The following is an 18,346-nucleotide window of genomic DNA, read 5'->3' as shown; positions in this document are numbered from 1 at the left end:
AGCTCACTAAGATTGTTGATAATTATAAAAGCTTTTACTTATTATTCATATTTTTATTTTTTGTCTTACGTAATTTTTTGTATAAAAATGTTTGTTATGGTACTTGGTTTCTCGAACATATTTCCTAGGTAGATCAAACATAAATTATATCAGAATTTAAATTGTTGGGCCCGTGCTTAGCACGGGCAAGAACCATCTAGTATATATAGAGAGAGAGAGAGGAGTGACAATGGGTAGGTGTGGATACAGGCAGGGCCGGTTAAAATATATTTCTTCAAAATATAATGCACATTATAAGTCATGTTACCAATTAAACTAAATTTGGTAATTTGAGCTATAATAAATTCAATTTCTATTATATTTACTAGAACAAATTGTTACCAAACTGTATTTACTAAAACAATTTGTTAACACTTTTTTGTACCTTAAAGTTTTATTATAGAGAATTGTAAAAACAACATCTAATCTAAAATAAATGTTTACATATTTGAGTCATACTTAATTGCAATTACATATTTGTTGTATGTTTCCATAACCTAACTTTTCAAATGTGCATCCCAATTTTTCCTCACTTGCAAATATTGTGTATTGCAAGTCATAAGGTTCACAATAAGTTGTTGTGGCATATTTTAGTCTAATACGAAGTCAGGTAGGGTGTTGAGGAGTTGGTCCGAAACACATTCTTTTCCTTTGATTGAAAATCCTGATTCTGCCGGCGGGGTGGTTTACCAAAGTAAAGACGATAACTAATTATGACAAGTAGGAACAATTATTTCATAGAGAGAATAAAGTTGGTTACACATACAAGTAGAAAATAACATGGTATTGAAAAGCAGAATTAGCAGCAGAATACAACTCAACCTGATTTATTGAAAGAACTAGTACTTATAATTAACTACCAGCCGGAAAGGTCAAAGCTTGTTGAGGATTATCTGAGCACCATACTGAGGCTTCATAACGAGTATTGCCTGAGGGGCATGAACATAGGAAGGAGAGAGCTTAAACCAAAAACGCTGCAGAATTTGAGATAAAACGAGCTTGGCTTCTGCCATGCCAAAGTTATTACCAATGCACATTCGAGGACCCCAACCAAAGGGGAAATACAAGGGCTCTTTTGCAGCTTTGGATACCCCTTCTGAGAACCTATTTGGATTGAATATCAATGCATCGTCTCCCCATACTTGGGGATCACGATGTGCTATATATATAGGCACAAATATTTGTACTCCTGCAGGAATTGTCATATCTCCCAATTTAGTGTTCTTTACGGTGCTTCGCATAAGGGTGAGTGCTGGATATAATCTCAACACCTCTTGGAAGATCATGTTCATCTAGTATTAATACACAAATATTAATGACATGTTTATAGTAGTACTCAGTAGTAAAATTAGGACTCTGTATCATCATAAAGACTAAAGAGAGAGCTTACTATTTTTAATTGATTCAAGTCCTCAAACTTTGGTTTGTTTTTTCCAAGGACTTGAAAGACTTCATTTCTAGCTTTGTCTTGCCACTCAGGGTGCATACTCAAGGCAACCAATGTCCAAGAGAGCAAAGCTGTGGTTGTATCTTGTCCTGCAAGATAGAATTCCTTACATTCTTCAATTATTTCAGTGGTTGATAGTCCTCCTTTTAAGAGTAACCCTAAAATATCATCACTTTGTGAGACTCCTCTTCGCATAGTGTCTTTTTTCTTCTCTATTATTCCGTTAATCAATGATAACACTTTCTTGTAGATGTATCTTGCTCTTCTGTTTGATGCTGTTGGAAAGAATCTGCGTGCGTAGTTAAAATCATAAATACATGTTAGTTATAACAATGGATAGTATATATTTTTGAAGAAATTAGATAAATACTCACCTTAGTAAGGGAAAGAAAAGAGTAAATGGAGAAGCCAAAATAAGATCGCACTGCTCTTTCTGAAGTATGAAAATAGTCCTTCCTTCTTCAATATTGCTACCAAAAGCAGCTTTAGATATAACATCTCCACCTACATTTAGGAATTCATCTGCCACATCCAACTCACAACTTCCACTTTTGCTAACCAATTCCTCCCATCTATTTATCATTTCATCACAACAATCACAAAATGCTGGGTACAACCTCTGTGCAGTCACACAAAAATAGGAATTTTAATGAATGGTCATCCAAAAAGAAGAAGAGAGGAAATAATAAGTAACTAGTATAATACCTTAATCTTCTCTATATGAAAAGCAGGGTTTAGTATCTTTCTATGGTGGTCCCATTTTTGACCATTGTAACTAGCAAGTCCAGTAACAAACATGTCAATGAAGGCATTGGCTTGAGGCTTCTGAAATTCATTATGTCTGTTCACCACTTCTTTAATTAGCTTTGGATCTGATACTACAATCCGAGGTGTTGGTCCAGCCCACATCACAAATAATCTCTCTGCACCATCACAATACCTAATTAGTAAAGTTTTAACAAAATATATATGGAATGTGTTTTAAAGAAATATACATGGCTGGCTTACCGTAAGTTTTAGAAAGATGAAGAATAAAAGGATTAACCCAAGGAACGATATCATGATTTACTAACGGTGTTTTCTTTGCTTCTCTAGACATTCTAGTCATCTCTTTCAGATTTCCAAACAGAAATTGGTAGGGCAGCCCATGAATACCTTCCTTCTTCAGCTTCTTTTCGATCATCTTTGGCCACCACCATAATGTGTAAAACGATTTTACACAAAAAATCGCTATCAAAATACCAATTGTTGCACCAATTACTGTTGCAATTGCCATAGCCTAGATTTTTTCTATCAACTGATGAATGAATAGTGAGGTTGAGATGTCCAAGAGCAGAGCAAAGGTTGATGAATGAATAGTGAAAGTGATACTACTGGGAGAGGTCACTGAAGAACACTAGAGGAGACGTGTATTTATTGGAACCTGAACACAATCGGCAAAAAAAGGGATTTTATTCAACACATTTAAAAAAATGATAGGCACATGTTGTATACTGAAACTAAGCTGACATTTATTAAGTGGGATTAGGAACCCAAGTAATGGGGAAAAAAGAGCTACACCAACTATTATTCCATCTGTTCCTGACTTACTTTCTTTTTAGTCCGTTAAAAAAAAATGACACATTACTATATTAAATAATAATTTAATTATAAAATGTATATTTTACCTTTAATGACTATTCCCTCGTCCCTATTTATTTGTCAAATATTTCTAAATTGATTTCCCTTTTTACTTGACATTTTTTACAAATCAAAGAAAGACAAAAAATTTCTCTATTATACCCTCAATTTATTAACATTGAGTTATTGTCTTTAAAAAATACTAAGTAAAATATATTTGAGACTCTATAAATTAATAGTAATAAAATGATAAACTCACGATATCAATTATTATTTTCTTACCATTAGATACGTCAAATGTGGAGCTATCAGCGGAATGAATCATTAAATAATTAACAAGGTTTTTAATTCCTTGAAGTTTTCATTTTTCTAGAGTTCTACGCCCCACTCTCCACCTACCACACTGCTTGGTAGATCTATGATACTCCCTCAGTCTATTTTTATATGTCTAATATTTTTTTTTCCGTTTTATTTTTTAGATATTTATTATTTTAAAAATAAATTTTTATTTTTATTATCTCTTTTAGTATATCAAAAAATATAAAATTATATTTTTATATTTTATTATTAACATTAATTATTTATTTTTAAATTATTTTTTAAAATATAATACTAATTGTCAATTAATATGAATATTATGATAAAATATATATCAATTATTGTTTTTTAAAAACTTGTAAAGTTTAAATTGAACAAGTAAAAGTGAACGGAGGAAATATTGACTTGACACACTATTTAGGGATTAATTAATACAAAAATAATTTTACTATATCATTTTTTAAATGTAATAAATTAAAAAAAATGCTCAAATATGTCATCGAATTTTGAGAAAAAACAATAATTTTGGTTAAGTGAATTAAATAAGTCTATTATTAAAAAAAATTAAGGCTTTAATGATATGCCTACTAGGAGAGAAAGAGACTTTTAAACCAAAAGTTACATAAAAATATTATCTATATTTTGTTTTAAGTAAATATGAAAAAATATGTATAAAAATAGCTTGTTAACAGACATTTGACTATATATTTCGTCACTAAGTTATCTATTTATTTAATTAGTCCTTGCTACTCAAGAAATAATTAAATGAAAACGTGATATCAAGAAATTTCTTTAAAAACACATCTCATTGTATATTCACAATTAATATAGGTTAGAATATAAACACAAAACTAAGTTCCATCCGTTTTTCTACTAAATAAAAAAATTTGTGAAATGTTGATATTCATTTGGTGAGTAGGTATAAATATAATGGTATTCAATTTTTTTAATCAAGTTACAAAGTTATTTAAGTTTAAAGATTCTTAAATGCATAAAGTAACACTAAAAAGAAAATAATATGTTCAATCTATTTGAGAATTTATAGAAAAGGCTAATGGGCAAGATATATATGTTTCATTAACGCTTAATTTTTTCCTTCCAAAGGCAATAGAAACATTACATATCTTAATGAGTATGGAGCAATGAAAAAACATTTAAGTCTTACAAAATATAACTATTCTAACAATTTCTATAATCATATTTAAATACCATGAACTAAGGAAACTCATGTGCATGAAATTCTGTTTCTTTTTTTTTTCTCTCAATTGAATTTTATATCGAACTATGATTCTTCTAGATATTTAATTAGTTGAAATGTGAGTGTCATATATTTTGTGGTGATTTTTTTTTCTTTTTTTTTTGTGTATACATTTTTTTTATTTCTAATAATTAATTTTCTTAAGCACTTTTAGTCTTTCAGTGAAAATGTACTATATTGAATTAAGGAAATTATTTGCAGGCAAACGATAAAATCTATAGGTAGATAATTCAAGTATTTTTCTTTTAGATATTTTTTGTGATCATATCATCTAATTTTTAAGAATTTAATTAAGAATTTGCATTCATTAAAATATATATAAAAATTAAATGACTTCTACAATTATATATCATACTAAAGCTAAAAATGAACAATAACTTAATTTCTCTTTGTGTCACTACTAATATTTTTGATTTATAATATACTAAAGCAAAAAATGCATAACAACTGAACTTTCCTTTGTGTCACTACATGATATTTTTGGTTTATTTGAAGAATTTTATTCCTTAGAACGAATATGATATACGTCAAACCTCAATGTTTGATTATTATACAAAGAGATCAATGAATATTGAAATGAAATTAATCTAAAAATAAATTTTATGAATAAAATATATAAAGAAGACAAAATATATCAAAAGATATGAAGGTAGGCATACAAGTATCTTAAGATAGGCCTACAAGCATGTATTTTGCGAAGGTAAATACCATTATATATAACATTTTAACTTTTCAAGAATGAAAAGATGTAGTAAAAAAAAACTAAAAGAGTAATAATATAAGTGAGAAAATAGACAAGAAATGTAGAGAGAGACGAGAGAGAATTTTCTTATTCATCCAAGTATATTCAAGTGTTTCAAATCTTCAAGTGTGCATAACACATCCTCAAGACCTCTATTTATATTGTTATAAGAGACATACAAAAATATAGCAATAAACACGATATTAATTATTGAGAATGTGGGAAAGATTAAAGGGTGTGGAAGATAAATGATGAGATGGTGGAGGTGTGAGTATTATTACACATAATGGTGAAATTATATCTTGAAGTTATGGATATCCACATTAATATAATTGTAACGACCTGATTCCGCCGTTAGGGAAAAGCCAATGGAAAAAGAATTGGGGCCAGAAAACTTTTGAGTAGTAACTTGGAATTTCCCAACCTAGTCCAGATTTGGATGAAATCGGAGTCAGTGAGGTCTAGGGAAATATGGTAACAAATGAGAGATCTAAATATGAATTTGATCACATGAGTAGATAGCTAAGACGTTAAGAAACTCGTACGATTTTACGGAATCGAATTCGGGCGAGTAGAACTCTCAAAACTGATCTTAGCGTGAACGAGTATTTTCTGAGTGTCATGGGATGTGTGTTGTGAAATGGGGGTTTGGAATTCTTAAATTTACTCATTGTTTTTATGCAAGCCGCTAAGAAGGGATTTTCCTGCCAGGGCGGGGACACTGTAGCGGAGTGAGGACTGTTGTGGCGGGACAAACGCGACTTAAGTCGGAAATAAACCCCAAAAATATTCTATTATGCATTTTTCGACTTTGAGAGCTAAGGAACGATCCCAGGTGTTTTCTTGACATTTTTCCACCATTCTTGAGGCTAAAGGTAAGGTTTTCACTCCCCGAATGCATTTTTTGATCCGTAGAACTTAGTTTCTTTGGTAATTATTATTGGGGAAGGGTTTTAGAACTGTTTGGGTGGTGGGAAAAGCCCTAATTTGGATATTGGGATCATGAGTTTGATCTAGGGTTGATAGTGTTGATTATATTCTGGGTAATTAAGTGTTGTTTATTGATGCTAGTATTATATTGATTGTTTGTAGACCAAGAACAAGCGGAAAGAATCCGAAAAGGGAAGAATCAAGTTTGTTAGGGGATTCAGGTTTTGTTCGAGGTAGGTGATGGTTTGTGATTTCATGTTGGTGTGATGTATGTTAGTAATTACTTCCTTATAATACATGTATGTATGTGAATGTTGCATTATTGATCACAGTAATCGTAAATGAGGATGATTGAATAATTGTTTGTCATGAATCATGACTTGATTGTATGATTATGAGAATGTACATTGTGATTGTAGCTTGTTGAATAGATCGGGTGTTACTGTCACGACCCAAGAGTACCCCCTAGATGTGACAAGGCACATAGAACCCCGAAAGGCTCAATGTAAGCCCATTATCATATCATAACATAAGGTAAAAGAAATTATACGAAATTAAAATTTTTTATCCATACAATCGAAGTCTTTTATAAAAGCAAGCGGAAGTCTAACTTGTCTCAATTAGCCATCTAATACAATCTTTGAATCAACAATAGGGTCACAGCCTTTTCAACATAATTCGAAACATAAAATGACTTAGAAAGAAACTACTAATGACTCATACGTCCTCGAATCTTGAGGACTCACCACAAGCTAGGAGAATAGTCAATCCAAGCTTGAACCACAAGAAAGATACACCTTAAGAACCGGAACCTACACTTTGTGAAAAATGTAGAAAATATGAGTTAGTACAAAAATGCACCAAGTATGATAGCCATGCAATAAAACCTTTAAAACATGCTAAAAAGGACATTTTAGTTGAAAGCCATGCTATATGCCAAGTTTGAGAATCATCATGCACCTTTTTATAAAAGCATAAATCACAAGCATATTCATCATATAAATCATTATAATATAATAGAACCATCTCATAAGTAACTCTAAGTTATACTTGTGCAATGCATAGATAAAGATCCCTTAATCCCATCTACACTAAGTACCACTTTTAGGCCACTATAATCATGCTTACCATTCTTTATTCTCATCTTTAGTTAATACTTATAGACAAGGAACATTCACATTTAATAAGTCATGTCAAGGAAAGCAACTCATAGCAACAATCCAAGTTAAGCATTCATCATTTCATAAGTCATTATATATTGAGGAACACACCATGAATACTCTCAAAGCCTACTTGTGCAATGCATGGATGAAGTCCCATACCCCCACCCACACTTCATAAGCCCTAACTGACATAGATCATGTGAGCAAATCATGGAATATGGTGTCATATCACACACCGAAAATAGTTGGTCTACTTGCCTAAGGTAGGACCGATAACATTTTAGCTTAGATGGATCCACTAGCTAATAACTTATGTGGGCACATAGTTATGGGATAAGGAGGTTGTTACTAGAAACCCGACCTAACATAAGGAGAGCTTCCACATCACAATATCCATTCGGTGCTAAACATTAAATTTCCATGGAGTAGTTAATTCTCTTTTAACATTATTACACATGAAAGGGATGCCATTAGCCTACCCATTCAAGGTACATCATTAGAATAGCACATTGAATCCTCATGAAAGGAGTACCATTGGTCTATTGATTCAAGGTTCATCATTGTAATAGTTCATTGACTCATCATGAAAGGAATACCATTGGTCTACCAATTCAAGTCAAAGCCTTAGAATACTTCATTAGTCATTCATGAAAGGGATGCCATTGACCTACCGATTCAAGGTTCATTAAGTCAAGATAAATTTTAGTTACACAAGAAAGGGATGCCCTTAGCCTATTGATTCAAGATATATCAATCAAGATCACTTTTATTCACACATGAAAGGGATGTCATTGGCCTACCGATTCATTTAGGCGAAGAAAGATTTTTTCATCAACACAATTACATTATAGTCATAATCACATTACTTCCAAAGTATTCACAAAGCATGTACATAAGCATCATGATTATACAAAATTCTCATAATTTGCCCTCCAAAGACCATGGATCACATTCAATCAACACACTTAGATTTACTACATTAGGCATGGATAATAGCATGATTCAAGCAATCAATTAATAACAATCATAATTCTATAACATTCTACTAACATCAATCAATACTCATACTTAAGATCCAATTTGAGAATTTAGGGGAATTCGTGGATTCTTTTAGAATTCATCTTAAAATAGTAGCAATTCATCAATTTGATCATAATATAAAGCAATTAAATCATTGAAATCATTTTTGAAAGGGAATCCATGACTTGGAGTGAAACCCTAGCTTTTTTGGGGAATTTCAAGTTGTGAAATTGAGTTTTGAAGGGACTCTATGGGTGAAGGCTACCCATAGATGAAAACCTACCATACCTAGATGATGAATATCCACGAAATTGAGTAGCAAAGGCTGCTCCTTCAACCGTAGACTCCACCTTCTTCTTCTTTGAAATTCTAGAGAGAGAAGTATTTAGGGGAAAGTTGATTATGATTTGGGGTCTTTGGATTTATGAGGTGTATGAGGTGGTTAATGACTTAAAAATTCCTATATAAGTCTATTAAAACAATATAAAACGATCATACATTAAACTAACTTAATTAGGAATTTACATAAAAATCACCACAATTGGCCGAATTGAGCCAGCCTATAAGCATGACCCACACCCATGACCCATGGACCGTGGGTGGGTCCATGAGGCGTCTTGCAGGTCAGTTGTTTATGATCTTCAACTCCTCAAATTGGCTCATGATCCATGACACCCATCCACGAAGCGTGGGTCCACTTATTGGCCGTAGGTGTCATCCGTAGGTGGCCCTGTTTGGGCAGTTTTGGGGTTAGGCTTTAGAGTCCTCCTCAAAGATCTTTGATTGGTCCTTGGGGAGTTGTACCTTGACGCCTTAACCCAAAAACATTTATTTTAAGTACCGGGAGTTATTTACGACTCTAATCCACACATCAAACTCTAAAACTCTTACGTAAGGCTCTAGTTTCACCTACTAGTTTCCTAGGTGTTACAGTTACATTCCAACATACTAACTTGGATCGGGTGCCACGTTCCGGCGCATATATGGTATCGGTGTTACGTTCTAACACACTAACTTGGATTAGGTGCCATGTTCCGAAGCATATATGGGATCGGGTGTCACATCTGGCACAGTAACTTAGATCGGGTACCACATATCGATACACTAACAGTTTGGGTATGGGTTCCATGAGAGGACCATTAAATTGGGTTCCGTGAGAGGACCATTGAATTTTGTTGTGTATCTACTTGTGATAATTACGTTCATATCTAATGGTGATTAAGGTTGAAAGATTGTTTGTGTGTATTACTGAGAACGTGGAATGCTACTTTGATCCTGAAAAGATGTCTAATATTGTATATCTTCGGTATATGCCTGTTTTTTAATGTTGTGGTTACTTGTATGTGTTTCACTTATTGGGATAGCCGCGTGATTCTACCAGTACACTGTGATTATGTACTGATACTGCACTTGCTCTTTCTTTGTTGAGTACAGGGCATCTTCAGGCGGCTATTGACATACCTCGTTTAAAAGACCAGTGATCGATTTGAATTTAAGGGTGAGCCAGTTCTTCCAGGATGCCATGCGTTCTCTATGTTTTAGTCAACTCTTTTCGGACTAAGACTATTTGTTTAGGGTGTTTGTTTAGTTTCGGGGTTACTCCCCCTTTTCTTAGACTTGTTGCACTTTAGATGTTTTGGTACAATGACTTTCGAGTTCTAGGGGTTGTTCTTCTGCATTAGTTTGGCTAGTTTATTTAACACTTTGGAGTTTATGGGAACTCTATATAATCTCTGCATTTAAACCGGTTTCCATATCTTTAAATGCCTAGTTTTCGTTAAGTTGTTTAGTCAGGTTATAGTAATAGTTATCCCACCGGAGGGTTAGTGTGGGTGTCAATCACGACGGTCTGGGTCGTGACAAAGTTGGTAACAATGCCCTAGGTTCGTTGATCTCATTGTTCCAAAACTAGTCTAGTAGAGTCTCGCGGAACGGTACGAAGACATCCGTACTTTTCTTCGAGAGGCTATAGGACTTTTGGAAAAACTCACTTCTTTTTATTCCTTCGTGCTATGTCTTGAATCCAATTGGTATCTGGGTGATACAAATCAGTATCTTTTCTCATTCACTCTATGGTCCGAACTAGAGCAACAAAAGTGGTAATACCATCACTAGCAAGTGAGGATGTGTATAGATTACTGACAATTGAATAGGGTCACTATTTGAAACAAGTACCCATTGCCTCGAATAGATGATCTTTTTTACCAATTGCAAGGTGCATCATGTTTCTCTAAGATTGATCTAAGGTTTGGTTACCATCAGTTAAAGATTAGGCATGAGAATGTGCCCAAGACGGCATTTAGAACCCGTTATGGGCACTACAAGTTCCTAGTTATGTCGTTTGTATTGACAAATGCGCCTGCAATTTTTATGAGTTTGATAAATGGTGTGTTCAAACCATTTCTTGATTCGTTTGTTATAGTCTTTATTGCTGATATTTTGGTGTATTCGAAAAGTGAGGAAGAGCATGTCGACCATCTTCGTATTGTTCTGGGTATTCTTAGGAAATAAAAGTTGTATGCGAAATTTCTAAGTGTGAATTTTGGTTGACTTCGGTTGCCTTTTGGGGGCATGTAGTTTCAAAAGAAGGTGTAATGGTAGATCCCCAAAAGATTGAAGCGGTTAAGAATTGCGTTCGGCCTAGGTCTGTGACTAAAATTAAGAGTTTTGTGGGGCTTGCTAGCTACTATCGTCGCTTGTGAAGGGTTTGCAGATTCAAGTTTATAGGTAACAACATTCAAGAATTTTTGGTAAGGGACAGCTAGATAATGAACACCATTACTTTGGAAAATGCATGTAGTATTATTGTCATAATATGTATGGTTTGTTTAGCGTATGATGGAATTCAGTTATGCCAATTGAGGTTAGAAGTTATACTATGATTTCCTGGATTGATTGTATATCAAAGAGAGTCATGATACGACTACTACAATAGCAATAATGCTTACTTGGTTAAGTTATTAAGTGTGTTACAATTGTGGAAAACCTAGGCATATGAGGAGGAAATCAGCAAGGCCGTGGAGGCCGGGGAAATGGTAATGTAGGTAGAGGAGCGGTGCAGCCAGGCAAAGTGGTTGCCCGTCGAGATGCCATGGCTCAGTTTTATGCCTTTCCGAGCACTACCAAGGTTGAGGCGTCAGATGCAATGATCACATGTACTATTCTTATCTGTGACCAAATGGCTACTGTTTGTTTGAATTCGGGTTCTACTTGTTCATATGTGCCAGTTCAGTTTGCTTTGTGATTTGATACGGTTTGTGATGTACTTATGCCCCATCCATGTTTCCACCCCATTTGGAGAGTCTGTCATAGTCACCCATGTGTATCGTGTTTGTCCTGTGTGTTTATAGATTTTTAGGCTTGTGTTGATTTGGTTATGTTGGATATGACTGACTTGACATAATCTTAGGCATAACTTGGTTGTACCCCTATTATATCTAGCTTAATTGTAATACTAAGTTGGTAACTCTAGAGATCCCGAGTAGGGAAAGATTAGAGTGGGAAGAGGTGTACAAGCCTAAGCCAGCTACGATCATATCTCTCATGCGGGCTGGAAAACGGGTGGGGCAGTGTTGTTTTGGCTTATTTAGCTCATATTCGAGATGTTGGGATTGAGTCTCCCTCTATTGAGTCTATTCATGTGGTGTCAAAATTTAGAGAAGTGTTTCTTACTGATTTTTCTGGTATGCTTCCAGATAAAGATATAGATTTTTGCATTGACTTGGAAACTGACACTTGCCCCATCCCCATTCCTTCTTATCGCATAGCTCTGGTAGAATTGAGAGAGCTTAAGGCTCAAATCCAGGAGCTTCTTGATAAAAGTTTCATTTGTCCTAGTGCTTCCCAGTGGAGTGCTCCTGTCTTATTTGTTAAGAAGAATGATGGTAGTATCAGGACTGGTGATTTTCTCTTAAGTCATAAAAGGGGTGGATTGATACTGGAATGACAAGCTTATGGATAAGAAAAGTTCCCTTGAGTATACTTGGGTGAAGGGAATTGAAGTATTGTAGTAAGAAAGTGCATATAAAATTGGGTTAGTCCATTGAATTTGATGAGTTTACCTGAGTTTGAGGCGTCGTATTGATGAAAAGGTTGACTTCATAGTAATAGTCAAGGCTGATTGAGCGTAATGGTAATAAGAGTTCGTGATGGATTGTGACGGGATGCAACTATATGATAAAATTATTGGTTAAGCGGATTTTTGTATAGTAATTACGACTTGCGAGTATCTAAGGTTGTGGTTTTCTAATATTTGGTGAGTAACGTGGTTGTATGGAAAGTTTTAAGAGATGGTGGGACACCACTCGTATAGAATTTAAAAGAGCTAGAGTCATGATGAAAAAAAATAGTGGGGTGTAGTACAACCTTTAAAGAGAGGCGAGAGCAAGAATGTCTTATTTGATTGCAAAGGCTAAAGAGGTATCTTCAGAAGGGTAGATAATTGGGTTCAGAGACGCGTGATTCATTCATTTTGTTGTGGCTATGGTAATAGTGTCACGGGTCCATCAGATTGGTTAAAAACTATTGAAAAAGACTTGAGAAAAGAGTGTATAGACATTAGCTCGAGGGTGATGATAAATGCTTTGGTTTTATTTTTGAGTTTAGTAATGAGTATGATGGAATTTTTAGTGAAGGATATTGTAGGATCGATGGAAATGCGATCATTAATAAGCGAAGATCCATGAATTCATAAAAATCTTCAAGGTACAAGCTATTGTTGATAGATAATGAGATTGTGTTATATGGTTGAATTTACAATTCATAATTTTCATTTTAAGTTTACATGTGGTGATATATTTTGTCAATATATGAATTGATAATGTGGGAAACAATCAATTGTATCCGGTATTAAGCAGTTGAAAGGACTTACACGGTGGTGAGTATGTTTCACTAGCTATGATCACGTGTGCTTTCACTTTTGTGGGTGGATCAGGGGTACCAATCCTGTGATGTTCTCTTGGTTGAGTGAGATGATTGGGAAGACTTGGTTATTTCATATGACATATTTGGCGTTATCTTGAGTTGTTAAAATATTTCAGTGGTTCTACATGTACTACCTTGCTTATGAGAGTTCATAGAAGATCTACCATGTGTAATTATGGTTGTCCGACAATCTTAATATTAATCTTGTCTTCTAAGTCATGTAACGATTATGTGTGGTTGAATGTGGGGATCATTGGGTCCAATTCTACTATTCTTAAAGGCAATCTACAATCACAATTGCTAAATCTAGCATTTCGATAGTGCTATTAGAGGGTTTGTATGCTTGGGCATATCCTTCAATGAGTATATGATGTCTAAAGACCAAATATTTGTAACGTAAGCTCATGGAAATTTAAGTTGTAGGATGGAGATGTTGTTAAAAACTATGATTGTTGGGTATTATGGGTATATGTTGGTTGGTTCAAGTTCACTTCTAATCGTAGAGAGTACTGATTTTGAATTTTTATCATGCTTAAGTGCTAAAGGATTTGTCTGGATGATTGTGTCAATGTCTTTGATAACATGTGCAGACGTGTGTATGATCAACTTTGGTGGTTGTTGGAAATCACTTTTGTTGTTAAGTTAAGTTTACATACAACAATATTTATCACGCGAGTATTGAGATGACTTCATTAAGGCATTGTATGGGAAGATGTGTAGGTATTCAATTGGTTGGTCTGAGAACCAAGGAGAAAAAGTCCGTGAAAGTTCAATGGAAACATTGTCCCGCTAAGAAAGCTATTTGGGAAAACCGAGAAGGACATGTGAGACAAGTATCCCTAGTAATTTGACGATTCAGATACTACTCTACCCTTACTTAGCTAGTCTTTCGTAGTTGATCACTCAAGGACGAGTGATGGAAAAATTGGTATGTATTGTAACGACCTGATACCGTCGTTAGGGAAAAGCCAATGGGACAATAATTGGGGCCAGAAAACTTTTGAGTAGTAACTTGGAATTTCCCAACCTAGTCCAAATTTGAATTTAATCGGAGTCAGTGAGGTCTAGGGAAATCTGGTAACAAATGGGAGATCTAAATATGAATTTGATCACATAGGTAGCTATCAAAGACGTTAAGGAACTTGTATGACTTTATGGAATCGAATTTGGGAGAGTAAAACTCCCGAAACTGATCTTAGCGTGAACTGGTAATTTCTTAGTGTCATGTGATGAAGGTGTGTTGTGAAATGGGATGGCTGTGATTTCATGTTAGTAATTACTTCCTTATATTGCATGTATGCATGCGAATGTTGCATTATTGATCACACTAATCGTAAATGAGGATGATTGAATAATTATATGCCATGAATCATGACTTGATTGTATGATTATGAGAATGTACATTGTGATTGTGATTGTAGCTTGTTGAATGGATCGGGTGTTACGTTCCAACACACTAACTTGGATCGGGTGCCACGTTTCGGCGCATATATGGGATCAAGTGTTACGTTCCAACACGCTAACTTGGATCGGGTGTCACGTTTCGGTGCATATATGGGATCGAGTGTCATGTCCGACACACTAACTTGGATCGGGTATCATGTATCGGTACACTAACAGGTTGGGTATGGGTTCTATGAGAAGACCATTGAATTGGGTTCCGTGAGAGGACCATTGAATTGTGTTGTGTATCTGCTTATGATGTTTACGTTTATATCTAATGGTGATTGAGGTTTAAAGACTGTTTGTTGCTCTAAAATGATAACCAATGTGTATTATTGAGAACGTGGAATGTTACATTGATCCTGAAAAGATGTTTAATATTGTATATGTTTGGTATATGCTTGTTTTATAATGTTATGGTTACTTGCATGTGTTTCAATTATTGGGATAGCCGCGTGATCCTACCAGTACACTGTGATTGTGTACTGATTGTTGACACCCAATTTTTGGACCTCCACAATATATATTAATCATTGAGTATCTTAAATTTCAAACGTATTTGAAATAATTGACTTTATAAAATTCAAAATATTTTTCAAGTTATTTTAATTAGTTTTGTCACTTTTTATAATTTTTATATAATATATATGTTTTATATAAATTTGTATATAATTTGTATTTTTGTGCTAATGAATTTTATCTCCATCTTTGTCAAGAGCATCCGAGAGGATGAATTCTCAAACAAACAACAGGTGCGGATGACATCAAAAGGGATGCAATACAATATGGAACTTTTTCTTAGCAGCGAATTGGGACATAGTCTGAAGAGGAGTATCAAACTCTTAGGACGCGAGCTGAGGAGCGACTTCCACCACAATCAAACCACACCCCTATTAGAAGGCATGTGGGTTTTTCTTAGGGTTTATCGGTTTCAGTTTCGCATCCGAATTTTTTTGTTTTCATCGGAAGCAAACTTCCAATCCAAGTGGCAATACACAAGAGCTTTGGAAATTATGGCCGTGTAAGTTCTTAATTATGGGTGTGAAGTGCACCACATTCATGACTAAGAGGTTGCAAGCCTATTTTTCATACTCGACTTATTGCCACTCTTCCTAACCGAAGGTTATCTTAGCATAATAGATTTCCTTTTCAACCGATCGAGTCGAACTACAAGCAGCCTGATTCCCTAAGTTGAGGGATATGTAGGCGGGATCAGTGTCGAAAACTTGGTTCTATTCCAACATTCTCTCTTAATACCTATTCCCGAGCATTCTGGTGTCTTCATAATTCGATATCGGGATGGCGTTGAATTCTTTCAAAATCGTGCGTCGAATAAAGCGTATCGTACTACAAATAGCCTGAATTCTCATATAGCCTGAGATATGTAGGAAACCCATTTTCGAGGTTCGGTCATAATTCCTAAAGTCCGTATCAAAAACTCTTTTCTAAAGGATGAAGATGTGGTCGGTCAAAATTGGATTTGTCAATTTCATTTGCCTTAGATTTCTTTCATCAATTCAAGTCAAACGAGGGACAGTTGTTGACACCTAATTTAGGACCTCCACAATATATATTAATCTTCGAGTTTCTTAAAGTCCAAACGATTTGAAATAATTGACTTTATAAAATTTAAAATATTTTTCAAACCAACCAAACTTGTATAAAATTGGGTTTTAGGGTAATGAAATGTTTCAAATAACGTTATACATTCTTCAGATCGTTAGGCCTACCCTTGGCATAAAAGGGTCACATATATGTTTAGAACGCGCGATATTTGCTTATGTGTTATAACTGCATGTGTGATTATGTTGCTTTATTTGAAGATATTCTAGCTCACTCCTCTTCGAGTTATTTTCTAGCACCCTTTAAGCACAAATATCAAGTCACTATCAAAAGTGCATCCAAATACTCTTTGAGTCTTTAGTTTCACAACAAAATTCGAACTTTATTTTTCAAATCTTACTTTCTCATAAATAAATATATAAAAAAAAGAGTTAACCCTTTATCTCGAATCGAAGGAGATTCAAGCTGATCGAACTACGTAGGACCTGAATTCTCCCTCGTGAGATACGTAGGCAGCCTTTCAAAGCACGGTCCCCATTTTGAGAAATTCTATCTTTTTCAACTCTTGCAATGAGATTCGATTTTCATCTCAATCGAAAATCAAAAGTATGTCAATGAAAGATGCAAAAAATCTTGGCTCGACGGAAGTCAATCTTTCTGTCACTAATCCCAAAGTTAATAGATAAATTTCTGTCTATTAGCCATCTTTTCTATATCCGTAGACTAGTCTATCTTCAAATGAAGCAACAGTTGTCTGTTTGCACCAATGTGTGATATCTTGCATTATTTATCACCTTCAGACACTAACACGTTTACTTTTTGAGTAATTTTTCTTATGTCAGGTGCTTAGAACTGATCTGTGTTGATAAGCTGACTGGTCATCCTTATTTCATAAGATCTAAGGCCCCAGAGAATCCTTCCCCGATCAAAGTTAGCACAAAATAAAGGCAGTAATGGGTGATAACAATGACGAAATTAGCTTGACTGATGTTGTCGTGGCTCAGCCCGCCGCCACGAATCAAAATGAATTAATTATGCAGTTGATACAACAGATTACCGAGATGAGGGTCGAAATGCAGAGAATGCAAGATCTGCCTAATTCGGTTTTTGCTTTTAATACTCCAGGAGATGGGAGACCTCCACGCTACTTTCCTTCTTCAAACGCGGAACAGGCTCAGAACCCTCCCTCCAATCCCGTTCAGAATCTTTCAACCATCGACCCAACCGCCCCAAATCCCCGTCAGGCCTCCGTCTCTTACCAAATGTCACCTCCTCCTCAAGGTACCAACCCCCAAACTTTTCCTTCTCGTCAAAATAACAACCCGCAAGCTTGCCCTACCCCTCAAAATCAAAATGTCAACAATCCGCAAACATCACCCTATCATCATAATCAACATACATTTTTATGCTAATGAATTTTATCTCAATCTTTGTCAAGAGCATCCGAGAGGATGAATTCTCAAAAAACAAGTGCGGATGACATCAAAAGGGATGCAACACGATATGAAACTTTTTCTTAGCAGCGAACTGGGACATAGTCTGAAGAGGAGTATCAAACTCTTAGGACGCGAGCTGAGGAGCGACTTCCACCACAATCAAACCACACCCCTATTAGAAGGCATGTGGGTTTTTCTTTGGATTTATCGATTTCAGTTTCGCATCCGAATTTTTCTTATTTTCATCTGAAGCAAATTTCCAATCCGAGTGGCAATACAGAAAAGCTTTGGAAATTATGGCCGTATAAGTTCTTAATTATGGGTGTGAAGTGCACCACATTCATGACTAAGAGGTTGTAAGCCTTTTTTTCATACTCGACTTATTGTCACTCTTTCCAACCGAAGGTTATCTTAGCATAATAGATTTTCTTTTCAACCGATCGA

The 18,346-nt window shown here is 34.9% G+C and overlaps 1 protein-coding gene across 1 annotated transcript; it reads right to left on the bottom strand.

Annotated features, from left to right (window-relative positions):
- Positions 1 to 750: 750 nt before the first annotated feature.
- LOC102603234 (cytochrome P450 72A15-like) lies at positions 751 to 2,858 on the bottom strand. The gene is made up of 5 exons (XM_006361108.2): positions 2,495 to 2,858; positions 2,192 to 2,409; positions 1,861 to 2,105; positions 1,430 to 1,775; positions 751 to 1,331 (listed from the first exon to the last, which is right to left on the bottom strand). The coding sequence occupies exons 1-5, from the start codon at positions 2,760 to 2,762 to the stop codon at positions 912 to 914; spliced, it is 1,497 nt and encodes a 498-aa protein (XP_006361170.1). The 5' UTR covers positions 2,763 to 2,858; the 3' UTR covers positions 751 to 911.
- Between the last annotated feature and the right edge of the window lie 15,488 nt (positions 2,859 to 18,346).

The sequence above is a fragment of the Solanum tuberosum genome, unplaced genomic scaffold (assembly GCF_000226075.1).
Source record: "Solanum tuberosum cultivar DM 1-3 516 R44 unplaced genomic scaffold, SolTub_3.0 scf00346, whole genome shotgun sequence".
NCBI classification, from domain to species: Eukaryota; Viridiplantae; Streptophyta; class Magnoliopsida; order Solanales; family Solanaceae; genus Solanum; species Solanum tuberosum.
This window is presented reverse-complemented; position numbering and strand designations above follow the sequence as displayed.

Bases quoted from the DNA above. Each gene is read 5' to 3' on its own strand.
- LOC102603234 (XM_006361108.2), bottom strand. From the start codon at position 2,762: ATGGCAATTGCAACAGTAATTGGTGCAACAATTGGTATTTTGATAGCG. The intron at 2,106-2,191 runs GTATTATACTAG...GTGACTGCACAG, and splicing joins TTCATATAGAGAAGATTAAG to AGGTTGTACCCAGCATTTTG. The intron at 1,776-1,860 runs GTGAGTATTTAT...CTACGCACGCAG, and splicing joins CTTTTCTTTCCCTTACTAAG to ATTCTTTCCAACAGCATCAA.